The 13,688-nt window shown below is 35.3% G+C and overlaps 1 protein-coding gene across 1 annotated transcript in view; it reads right to left on the reverse strand.

The window, feature by feature from the left end:
* The window catches only part of ASB5 (ankyrin repeat and SOCS box containing 5), a gene marked incomplete at both ends in the record, with an annotated part of 50,038 nt that extends 36,719 nt beyond the window's left edge, over positions 1-13,319 (reverse strand). The window contains one exon of the mRNA XM_080710123.1: positions 13,124-13,319. Coding sequence (XP_080566249.1) covers positions 13,124-13,319 — 196 coding nt within the window. The remainder of the gene's footprint in view (positions 1-13,123) is intronic.
* Positions 13,320-13,688: the final 369 nt, after the last annotated feature.

Below are 13,688 nucleotides of genomic sequence, written 5' to 3' on the forward strand. Positions count from 1 at the left end.
TAAATATTCTAGTATAAATATTCTGTATATAAATATCTAGTATATATAAATATACCAGAATATGTGTTATTAGTTATCCTCTAATTCCTGTACTTGGAAGACTGAGACAGGAGGGTTGCATGTTCCAGGACAGCCTCAGCAAGTACTGAGACTCTTATCAACCTAGCCAGATATTGATTCAAAATAATGATTGGGCTGGGAGTATAGCTTGGAGGTAGAATGCCCTTGGGTTCAATCCCAAGAACCAAAATACTAATAATAAAACAGAGCTTTTAAAGGATTTTGCATTAGTAAAATTACATTATAAAAAAAAAGCACCTTGGACTTAGCCATTTTGAAAAAATAGAAGTTCTGTTAGAGTATTACTATTCTGATATTATCACATGGAATTGGAATTCTATTATCTCAAAGAACAAACAGTCTTACATCATCAGCATGATTAAGACGCTACTGAGGAGCAGGATAGTCTAAGGTATATCCTAAAAATGTTAGAGGTTGTATTGTACAGCTGTTAACTCAGAAATGCTAAAGTGTTGGGATGTCACCCAAGTACATTAAATTTTCAGAATTTTTGTTGTTGTTGTTGTTCTTCATATTTCTGCCAAGCTTTCAGTAGTAAAATTTTATTTTTGACTTGAAGTTGAGATTTACACCTACCCAAAGATACTATAGTAAAATGCTAATTTCTTAGATTTTACAATTAACAGCCTTAATTTTCCTATTATTTTGATCACCATTTTCCCTAATTAAAATATTAATAGTTTAATGGTCTCATACTGGATGGAGAAAATAAAAATTATTATTATTATTTATGTATTTATTTGTTTATTATTTTATTTTGGTAGTACTAGGGATTGATTGGACCCAGAGATATTCTGTCTCTGAACTACACCCCAGCCCTATTTTTCAATTTTTTATTTGAATCTCTCTAGGTTGCTGAGGGCCTTGAACCTGAAATCTTTCTGATTCAGCCTCCCATGCTTTGAGATTACAGATATGCACAGCCACACCTGGGAGACAAAAATTATTTTTAAAAAGTTGTTTTCTGAATAGACTCTTAGCCACCTTCTAGACTTTACAGTAGTCTATTAAGGAGCAAGCATTTCAGGAAGACATGGCTCTTGAAATACACTTTGCAAGCCTCTGCATAGCACCCCAGAAATTTATTATATAGACCAGATTTTGAGGTTTTCCAATGACCCTATGAAATAATTATATAACCTTGTTTCCAGATCTCATATGTTTATTTTAAAACAAATTTTCTCCTTTTTCAAAAACAAAAATAAACCACCCAACTTTTTGTAAGGTATGTCCAGTGGACAAACTCTTTCCATCACTTCCTAGACAGGTGGGCTGACAGAAAGGAGCAGAGAAAATAAAGGAAAAAGTCCCATCTCTGAAGGGGCTCACTCAGCTCTTCACAGTTAATGTTGTCATTATTCTTTGTTTTCCTTTTCAGCTGTTCTGGATTAAGAGAAAAGAAAATAAAAGCACAAGAGACTTTGAAGAAGGATGGTTTGGCAGAGGAAATGAATATCTGGTATCTGATACGCTAAAGGTCAAACAGCTTCAACCCTTTCTATGACGCTGACTATAAAAATATAGCCAGAAAATTGCCATTACAACATACTGTCACAAATTTATCAGTCTTCAGAAAACAATCTAGGTTTCCCTCCAGTTTAGTCACAACCAAGTATTTGATCAGATTTTCTCAGAAAAACGTTTCTGTTCAAGGAATGTCTACAAGGAAAAGTTTCTTTGATGTAGTAAGATGGCAGAAGTATTTCAGCAAATAATTTTAAAATTCCCAACTGTGAAGTAGGCTACCTTTTATAACATTCTGCCTAGGCCTTTGTCTACACTAACCAACTTCTAAATTTCTCTTTACTTCAATCTTGTGTAATGGCTCAGAATGTCTTACTTTCTTTCATGAAGTACATCACTGAGAATATTTGACTAGAATAGATATCTTTAGTCCTAAAGGCATAAAATAAACTGTTTATTTTGGCTGCATTTGTGGAAAACCTTGTGCTATGGTTAGAGGTAGAATGTCCCCTGGAGAGCGCATGTGTTCATGTTCAGAGTTGATAAAATTAAGTCATGAAGATGGCAAGCTCATCAGTAAATAAATCTATTATAAGGGATTTACTGGATGGAGAGCTAGGCAGGAGGTGGGGCTGTAGAAAGTGGGTCCCTGGGAGTGTGGCCTTAGGGACTTTGCTTTTGTCTTTGACTCCTCTTGCTCTCTCACTGGCTTCCAGGCTCCATAATGTGGGAACCGAGCTCTTCATCTTTCCTTCTCCTTGCTTTCCACCCAGAGCTCTGCAGATGTAACCCAGCCTGACAAAGACTGATAGAAAAACTATGAGCATATAAATCTTCCTTCTTTTAAGGTGTGTGGTCAGTTGTCTTGGATTATAGCAACGATAATGTTGACTGAGCTACTTCGTATTTTTACAAATTTTTAAAATAGTTAAGATTTACAGATAGTCTCCCTTTTTAGTATGACAAATAGCCTATACGTAATGTACACAGGTGGTATAGACTTGATGAGCTTGAGGTTTGATTTTGACACACATTGTTTATTCAGTGTGAAAAATAAGAAAGGTTATGGGGTCAAAGATGTCACTGGTCAAGAGGAAAGGCTCAGCAGTCAACAGGATCTAGTTTGAAATGCTGCTTCTTCCAGACACTGAAAAACTTACTAGAGCTCCAAATGGTTATCACTAAACTGATATATAAATAAACCCAATCACTTAGGTTCTGAAATCATCTACTTAATGAGTTCACCTGATGCTAGAATACAACATACACTCGGTAGATACATCCTACCTGCCTATAAGCAACTTATTGACAAACACAATTAATTATTGTAATCTTACTATCTTTCTTATCACTTGTCCATGTTATTAAACATGGCCAGTTCTAGATTTATTTTGGAAAAATTTTAAGTATAAAATAAAGAGCTAACAATTATAACCTGTTAACTGTGTGCTAGAAACTATAGTAAGTGGTTTGGGTAATAAATTGTCTCTCATATGAGATTTACGTTGAGCCTCTGTAAGTATTAATATCTCCATTTTGCTGATGAAGAAACTGAGGCCTACAGATGTTATACAATATTCTTAAGTTTGCATGCCTAAAAAGTGCTAGAATATGATAGAACAATGTATATCTGGGTAAATCATAATGTATGTCTGGTAAAATCACTATATGCTATGTGTTTTTAACCTTCATTTTATCCCAGTTATGGTCTTTTATTCATTCTACAAACATTTATTGAATTTCTTCAATATCCAAGGCATTATTTTTTTGTGTGTGTGCTACAGACAATTATTTCAGGGTCCAAGTGACAATTCTTTCTATTAAACTGTAATTTAATTTTCTTATCATGAATAATAGCAGTTTTAAAAGATTGGCTTTACTTGTCATAATGTTACAATTCAGTCTCTATTTAAGACTTTTTCCATAATTTCATTTGCCCCATGAACTTTAAGTTAATTATAAGTTATCCTTTTTCCATTTTACTTAAGTACTTTGTCTATCAAACACAGTAAGATAAAAAAATTCACTGTAATATTATAGTACCAGATCACATGTATACTTTTTAAAATTAAACTTTTAAAGGGTTATAAAAATTCCCATATTAAATCCAATGATTATTCATACATAATTTTTTAAACTAATATCATTAGAATCAGTGAATTTTAAATATTAATTTCAAAAACATATTTCTATTTATTTCTCAATCTTGGAGAATAGTACTAATTAGAATTCAAATATCATTGTAGGAATTAACATTCGTAATATAGAAGATTATTCTCTCCAACCCCAAACCAGTCTTGTTTTGTTGGCTTCTTTGAGTAATAGCAAAGAGCTGTAAGACTTTGCTCCTGCAATAGATTTTACTAGATGAGTAACTTCATAATAACTACAGGACATAGGAGGGATTCTCAAATTTTCTTTCAACTCCTTTTCTTAAGAGAAGCATTTATTCTTTCATAGACACAATGGCCTTGTGCTTCTGTGTATTTGAACTCAAAGGAACTAGCACTTTTTTCCTTTTCCAAATTCATCATTCTTGGACTCCAGTTCAAGTGAAAAGACATAAAACTCCCACATTCAGAAATAGATTTGGTGCATCATTTCATTTTAAAAGTTACATTTAGCTTTTACTTAGCAGATGATAGAAATCATGATTTCTCAGGGACTGCAGTAGACTTTGGCAACCGTAAGTCTTCCGACCTCCTTCTTGGTTGATCAAAAATGAGGCTGGTTGTTACTGAAGAGGAGAGTCACAGAGACATTACTTCTTCGTTCTGTATTCACTGCTATTGTAGTGCACTGAGCCCTTTGTAGAAGAATGGCTTCCACTCACATATTGGTAGCCTCACTGGATTTGCTCTAAGAACAAGGGGTTATTCGGCGTTTTAAACAGTGAGGAGTGGATTTTCAATGGGTGAGCCTGAACTTTAATATTATCGTTGTCAGTTTTCATCCCCATCGAGCTGCACACTTGACAGTCAAGATGAGCCGTGCTTCTATTTAAGAACATGAGTGGCATTTGGGTGTTAGGTTTCAGTTTGTTTGTACTCTGCCCATAGTTTAAGACTCTAAGCCGTCTGGAAAGAGTTTATGTATGTCCAAAGGTTTCTATTTTACTCAGTAGGGAGTGGTGACATGGAAAGTTTAGCTGCCCTCGTGGAGAGAGGATGCCCTCGTGCCATTTCACATAGTTACGCACATTCCTGACGGGCCCAAAATGTTAACTCTCCTTCTAATCCCTAGGAAAGAATGTTGAAAGGATGCTGTTATGACTCAGGTCAGAGGAAGATTAAGTTCTGCAATGATGCACATAACTTAATATTTTAAAAAGTGGGACAGTTTCATCTTAAACAATATTTTATCACTTTCTTAAAGCAAATTCCTTCTAAGGTCCAACCTAGGAGGATTTATGAAAATAGAGGAGTTGATCTATTTAAGAAGACCCACGAAAATGTATCCCTTTCACTGCACCCTACCTCCGCAATCTCAAACTCTTCCAGAAAAATTTTTAATCTAGTTAGAAGACAGATGTGTGTGTGTGTGTGTGTGTTTTAAAAAACCTTGTCCTACAGAAGCCAGTGGGATTTTGTGCTATGAAAAATATATATTATTCCAATACATCTTCTCTTAACCTTTTTTTTCACAGAGTGGACTCATTTTTTTTCACAGACCATCTGGAAGGTTCATTTAACATTTAACAATTCATTAAACCTCTAGCCTTTTTCCCTGACTTGATATTATTTGAGCATTGTATACTAGCCATTCTAAATAGCTCATGGTCTGAGAGGCTGGAAAGAATGAACAATTTTCCCTATATAGATGGTAAAAAGAAACGTCAAAAGTTCTATGTAGCCTGTCACCAAACTCTTTCCTTTATCCCCTCCCTCCTTCCTACCTCCCTTCCTACTTGAGTGTGGCTTTGAGGAAGAGACATTTTGAATACTCCACTGGCTTTCAATGACATAGTTTATCATTCAGAATAATCTTTCTCCAATTAAGAAAATGCACTTAATGTGCTAAAATGGTGCAGAGACCCATGGTATCTGTCTGCTGAATCTGAAGGTGTGCGCCACTGACCCCAATATCAAGGAGGCATTTCATCTTCTCTGACATGTAGTTCATAGAATGCACATAATGATGCATTGAATCATTACACCAAGGCTTTTATAAAATGCTTACGGCAGTGATTACTTCCATCGTCAGCTCATGACTCCTTTTCATACACTGAATCCAGTAAAGACATTTGAAAGCTCTTAATAGAGCCCTCAACTTTTGGATGCGGTTTGAGAAGATGTGACTTCCTCTTTCCATTGGCATGCAACTGCGTATCTTTAGCATTTTTACTTCAAACCTTGCTCCTGATGAACTTGGCTTCTTTGGCTAAATTTTTCCTCATTTTTTCTTTTGTATTCAGCTTGGTTTTGATTCCATGTTTGCATATACAAATATGTTCTGCTTTTGACTTTCTGCCTCGAGTTCCGCCTTTCTATGAAGTGCCTTATATTCTCAACCATTCCCAATCTCTTCCCCTCCTGACTGCTAAGAGAGCAAGTATCACAAAACTCAGCTGTGCTTAACTTTGCATGTGACAAGTTTCTACTTGTTTGCTGTTTGGTTATTTTGCATGTGTGAGGGTTCATGCCCCTCATCTGAGTCTTCTCCTTTTATTCAAGAAACAAGTCATTTATTACATGCAGCAAATATAAAATATATGTAACTAATAACAAACCTAGAAATTATAAAATATACACAAATATATTATATTCTCACACACAGCACATAAAATTGTGTCAGGAATAGGGCAGAAATCAAAGTATTTACTGGACTCACTTGAATTCCTAGCTACATCAGTTAAGTCAATAAAAATAGTTTATCTTCACAATTTATCACTTTTTATTTCACTTACATTTTAGTATACCTGCTCTTCGTTTTTTTAGATTACAAACTTATTTTTAGAGTTTTATTGGTACATTTTAGTCATACATCTTAGTAAAGTACAGATGGTAGAGGGATACATGCACACTTAGCTCACTTAACCATTTTCATAAAGAGAATGTAACATGGAAAACAAATATTAAGACCTCATTCCCATTCCTCCAAGAAGTAAAAAATGTGAGTAGAGAGTGAAAGTAAAAAGTTTTGGAGCATTATGAAAAAGAATACATGTATAATTGTGGGCTAGAACATGTCCATTATTGGTACTGCTCTTACTTAACTAATATATCCCAGGCAGAGCTAGTCTTACCTTTGTATTCTTTCCTCTATAATCCCATACCACCTTGTTTTGTTCATTACTTGGTTATCTGGTTTTTGCCACTAGGCTACACACACTTTAAGGAAAGGGCTGCGTGTTTTAGTATATTTGCTCTTTACTGCCTCAGACATATGCAGCTAGGACATATCTCCTCGGACCTAGCATGTATGCATGTGCGTGTGCATACACACATACACACACACACACACACACACACACACACAATATTGTGTATGTCCTAAGTAATAAATGACCAAGCAATTTCATGATTAGAAGAAGGAACAAAACAAGGAACAAAAACAAATAAAAACATTCCTAGAAAAAAAAAATCATTCCTCTTAAACTACCACTGGCTATGCCAAGCTCTTTAACTCCAAAAATTCATGCATTTCTCCAAAAAAAGAGAAAGAACAAAAGTAAAAATACAATAAAATTTGAAAAAGTCACTTCTAACTTGAAACTTTGTTCCCATTTTTTGTTTGTTTGTTTGTATTTGGTGGTACTGGGGTTCCTGGAACCCTTCTACCTCCGGGCTATACTCCCAGACCCATTTTTATATTTTTATTTGGAAACAAGGTCTCTTAAGCCAGCGAGGGTGGCTTTGAACCTGTGTGATCCTCCTGTCTCTGCCTCCCAGGCACAGGGATTACAAACCTGCGCCACCACGCCCGGTGCCATATTTCATTTTTAATTTGAAAAATTACAATGGGTTCTTTCAGGAAAAAAATAAAGTACTTTGGCATTTCTGAAAAGTAAGAAGAGTTTTAATAAAATAAAAACCTTTAAAATTTGTTGGCAGCACTTTTGAATGTGTGATATCTTTTGTCAAACAATAGCATTTCTATTGATTTCAGTTATTCTTATGTTGAGTTTTTTTCACCTAAATACAGAAAATGTGTCCAAGATAGGTTCAAGAGATTGTCACACTTTTATATAATGAAGACAAAGAAGTCATCATCCTATAGATTTGCCTCCTGAATTTTTTAATTTCTGAAGTGTTGAGAAATAGTCCTAACATCATTAATCTCATGCGTGATCAATTAAAGCAGCTCCAAAAATCATGTGAAGCAAATCTTCTCAGGAACTGGAAGAATGATTATTACTGCTGACATTGTTGGCAGCTGCTACAACATTAAATTCCCCAAATTGGTTTTAAACCTGAGAAGAACTTCAGTGATAGGGGAAAAAATAGATATTTTATCATATTAAATTCTAGCTGATGTGTGTGTGTTTGTGTGTGCGTGTTTGTATGTGTGGTACCGGGGATGAAATACAGGGGCATTCTACTTCTGAGCTACCTCCCAGACCTTCTTATATTTTGTTTCACTAGGTTACTGAAGGTCTCTCTAAGTTACTAAGAATTGTCTCAAATCTGTGGCCCTCCTATCTCAGCCTCCCAACTACTGAGATTACAGGCTGGCTCCAGCTGCTTTTCCTATCCCGGTTATATTGCTCTCTGGAATGACAAGTTCTTTTACCACTTGATGTGAGGTGGCATGTTTACAAAGTATCTAGTTTTCAGGTATCAATCATAGATATGATGAAAAATAATTGCAGGCTTAAAGGTGGTTCTAAAAACAAACTTATGAAATCACAAGAGAAATATTCTTTCAGATAATTCTACATACACCTGATATTCCACATAAAGTTTGAACCATGAAAGGAGTGCCTGATGAGGAGAGGTACAGCCACCAGGCTGCTTCTTCAGCAGCCTCCCAAAACACATTACCTTGAGGGATTTTCCACAATCCCAAATTTGGCCCATGGCCTTGCAGACTTTGAAACTCGATCTATTAGCAAAGCTGGAGAAAATTTCTATCTCTGAGGCAGATTTACAGCTCAAAGTGCACAGAACGCTAAAGACTGTTTTTGAGATGCAAATATACTAATTTATAATTAGTCGGGTGTGGTGGCAGTTTGTAATCCCAGCATCTGGAAGGCAGAGACTGGAGGATCTGGGTTCCTGGACAGACTTGGCTACTTTGTGAGGCCTTTTGTAACTCAGTGAGACCCTGTTTCAAAATAAAGAATAAAAATAAAAAATAGGACTAGCATTGTAGTTCAGAAGTAGAATGCTCCTGGGTTCCATCCCCAGTACCTCAAAAAAAAAAAAAAAAAAAGGGACTAAAAACTTCAGAGGCACTGAAACACTCTGGTGGGCAAACCTTCATATCCTTTTAGAGTGGGAAACCAAGTCATAATGAGAAGTCTACTTGGTGATAAAAACAAAGTAGACCAAAACAAACAAACACATTAAATAAGCCAATGCAAGACTAGAATTTAGATTCTAGCTTTATTCTTTCCTGATTTACCTTGATATTTCATGATAGAGGTCGGTAAATGGCCCACCACACTCACCCAGCAGCTGACAGCCCACCTCCCCAAGGTGGCCATGCACACTAGCCCGTGTGGCTAATCAATCCCTTTTCTGACTGTGTATCTACCTCCGAAGAGACTCATTTATCTTAAGGTAATAGCAACTATCTCTATCAATGCTATTTAAAGTGATCATCAGCTGGGAGTGGTGACGCACACTTGTAATCCCCGCGCTTGGGAGCAGAGACAGGAGGATCGGGCAGGTTTGAAACCAGCTGCACTGGTTTAAGAGACCCTGTTTCCAAATAAAAGTATATAAAAAAATAAGTCTGGGAGTGTAGCCTGGAGGTAGAAGGGCTTCCAGGAACCCCAGTACCACTACCAAAAAAAAAAAGTGATCATCAGAGTCATTCTTTCTACTTTACTTATTTTTGTTGTTGTTGTTGTTGTTGTTGTTGTATTCTTTCTTTTCTTTTCTTTTCTTTTTTTTTTTTTTTTTTTTTTTGGTGGTACTGGGGTTCCTGGAAGCCCTTTTACTTTTTTTTTTGTTTCCTATTTTTACATTTTTTTTTTTTTTTTTTTTTGGAAACAGGGTCTCCTAAGCCTGCGCACACGGCTGGCTTCGAACCTGTGCAATCCTCCAGTCTCTGCCTCCCAAGCGCAGGGATTACAAGTGTGTGCCTGGCTGTATTCTCTCTTTTCTATTCACTCCACAATACCACCAAGCCAATCGAGGCCCTCATCTTCTTATGACAAAAGTCCTAACTGGTCTACTTGCTGCAAATCTGTCCCATTATCCTTCTCCAAAGATTATTACTATATAAATCTACCTTAAATTATGATTTCATACATGTTTTCTCTTATTTTTCCCAACTTCGTTCATACCAAAATCTTAGTGACTCCAGTTGTCTTCAAAGTTCAACCCACATTGTTTAGACTGCCATTCAAATTCTTTCATATCTAAGCCAAAGTTATTTTTCTACCTAATGAACTTTCCATTCTAGCTAGATCTATTGTCTCTCAGTTATTCCAGGCACACCCCTAAGTCCATGTCTCTGTGCATTTTGGGGGTCAACTCCATCTCTCCTGTCTCTGTGAAGGTTCTCTCTGAAATTCCAAATCTGAAATGGGCACTTTAATTCTTAAGACTCACTGGATACTTATTATATTTGAAAGTTATATTGTTAATCCCAAATTACAGTGGTATCTTTAAAATAATACCAGGCCTATGAATATATATATTGGAATCAGGACATTAACAGCAAGAACAATAGAGGAAGTAAATAGGGCTATCTCATATGATGGTGTGGTTGATAAGTCTTCAGAGATAAAAAGATAGATTTGCAAAGTTTTTTGGAATCACAAAGGGATCAAGAAGGAAATGTTTTAAGCTATTCTAACTACGACTTAACATTTCAGCATTCTGATATGCAATTATATCTAGGTCTCAAGCTAGATTGGAAGTGCTTTAAAAAAGCATACTGCATTTGTCCAATACAATAAGTGATTTGCATTAGTACTGAGGAAAATCAGCAGTTTCTATTATTTCATACCAAAATAGTACTGCTTACGGGGAAGACATTGATGAAGTTGTCAGCAAAGTCTTCTGTGATTATGAAAGATATGAAAATAAATGCATCATCTCCTACTTCATAAAATTTGGCAACTCTACACAGAAATGTTGGGGTACAATCTAGCTAAGCCTTTAGAGCAGAAGTGGGAAACCTAATTTAAAGTGGAAGGAAGGTGATAATCTTTCCAAGTAAGGAGGAAATTAGTGGATTATACAAAGATAATTAAACCTGATTAGTCAACCTAAAGATACAAACAAGATAAAAATAGTTTAATTGTGGTTAAAAAAGTAGAAGAAAGCCATGCTAAAAATGGGAAAAGTAACAATTTCCTGGGCAAGGAGGAAGAAATGATCTCCCAGCAGCAGGACATTAAAAGTTTTTGTAAGGTACTTGATTTATTTTTTGAATGTCAAAATAAACTTGGGAAACAATTGACTATATATAATTAAAAAATATAATTATATTTTTATTAGATGTATAGGTTAATGTATGATATTGGTAGAGTTTTGTGATCCAGTATTAAAAAACACAAAGATTTTTATAACTTCATTCTTATTTTAGATTTTCAGTAAGTGTTTCCTACACTTGAGTATTGGTCTTCTTTCTTTCTGTCAGGGGATAAAATCCTAGAGTTCTGACATATCATAAGATAGAATTCTGAGTAAGTCAATGGGAACATGGGAGCCATTTCATTTACTCCCATGACTTCGCTGCATAAACATACTAAGAGCATTTTAAAGAGGGCCAGTTCCCTCCCCCCTCTCTCCCTCCCTCCCCCTCTCCTTCTCCCTCTTCTTCTCTCTCTCCCTCTCCCTCTCTCTTTCTCTCTCCTATTTTCTGGTGTTTATTTTATTGCTGGAGATTGAATACAGAACTTTGCACATGCTAGGTAGATGCTCTATCACTGAGGTATAACTCCAACCCAGACTATCTCTTTTTATTTATAAATATATAAAAAAAATTCCATAGCCTCTTCTGAAACCCGTTAACACACACACACACACACACACACACACACACACACACACACGTTTCTTCTTTTAGCCATTATTTCACTATTTTATGTAAGGTACTTCTCATAATGCATAAACAAAATGACTATGAATTTATCAACTTTAGACTACCTAGTAGAATAAACTTTACTACCCCATGATTTTATTACCTTTTTAAAAATATAATTTTTTAGGTTTGCTGTTTTGTACAGAAATAGTCCACTTACCAACTGAAATTATTATTTTTAGTTGGGTAACATGGTATATATAGGGGATACATTTATATAGTGCCTATTCCGAAACAGAGCTGGTAGGTAAAGGATTGAATTATTACCTATTTCCTCTGGATTTCATCTTCCCTACAGGATTCTTATGTTGGTGTATAGATTTTCCTCACTTTGAGTGACTACCTACTTCACATGCCACAAAAGATTTTCCAACCGACTTTCTATGTATTGATAGAGTAACTTAGATTTTAAATGAATTATGTCACAAATTGAAAAAAGTAGGAAAATAGACTTTAAAGAAAGTAAGCTTTCTACTCTAAGTACTCTTTTAAAATTTTTTGTTTTCTAATTGTGTGACACTAAATTTTGCTTCTGAAAACTTAAATTGCTTTATAGGTATTTGGGCTATAAAATGTTCATGCATGTCTTGATGCATTTCAAATCATAAATGAATTGAAAGCCTATATGAAATCAAAATGTCACTTTGAAGCCCACCATATGAATCATTTTTACTGTGTAGAATATTGGTTCAATACAAGTGGTTTTACAACCTTTAGAATCTGTGATTAATATTGATTTTCTTTTTCATTTTACCACATATTTCAGTTTCTTCTAAGAAACATGGATGCACTTGGCTGTACCCAGAGAAAATGTGTTACTTTGTGTTCCTGTCCTTTTATAATTAATTTTTCACAAATAAAACAAGCATTAACAATCCCTTAAAAAAAACACATGGCATAAACCTTCATTCTTTGTGCTTTATTTTAGAATAAAATTATAAAGTTCTGTGAAATAAAATCGTGAAATCTCTTTTTAATAACAATTATTTTATATAACTAAATATATGATTAAAATGATATAAAGCCAGTTCATGCTAAAGAACAACTGAAATACATTCTGTTATTTCTAAAACTATAATTTGGTAAATCAAATACTTACAGTTTTAAAATGTTGATTAGTAGGAAAAGATATATATTAATAGTATATTTCCATTCATCTGCTTTGCAATGACACCTTGATTTATACCCAAATGTGTACACAGAGAAGTAATTTTCTTCCTCACAAAGCCAGAATATGACTTACTAATATTATTCTGAACAAAAGTTTACAAAATATTCACACTGGAGCTGTCATAAGAAAACATGTGATGTTTTCTTGGATTGCAGGTCAGGTGACAGCTAAACTTGAAACGGGAGAGCATTATCATAAACATACCTTGTCCTTGGGTTACTCCATAAAACTCAGCTGCTATCCTTGCCGCCTCCTTGCGATTTCCCTTCACAATGTAGAAATGACTGAGGATGGCAAGGCTGATCTTCACAAAAAGCTTAAAACAAAAAAGTGAAAGTATTGTAAAGTAGACATTGGATAACTGTTGAGCAAACGGCCGGGTCTCTTCTAACACCGACATTGCTGCAGAAAAGTCTGCGGCAATCTTTAGTTAGATCCAAGTTTCAGCTGTGCCTTGGCTCCGCTCTGGGGTGCTCCTGAACAGCTGGTCCTGAGGAAAGAAAATATAGATGCCGACAGCTCGAAATATTTATACTGTCCAGAAAAGTTCTTTGCAATCTCCTATTGGTCCAGCAATATTCCATGGAATCAACTGCGTCACGTTTCGCAAGACTCCTGACTTTCCGTACTTGGTATAAATTGATACCCCGCCTCTCTGCCCTGAATCCCAAGACCCAGATATTATAACATAAATATGCTTAGCACCTCCATTTATGGGTATCTAACTATCAAAAAGAATTTGGAGACATGATGGATGGGGTTTCCATGA

Source organism: Muscardinus avellanarius (genome assembly GCF_963383645.1).
Source record: "Muscardinus avellanarius genome assembly, chromosome: 14".
Taxonomy (NCBI): Eukaryota; Metazoa; Chordata; class Mammalia; order Rodentia; family Gliridae; genus Muscardinus; species Muscardinus avellanarius.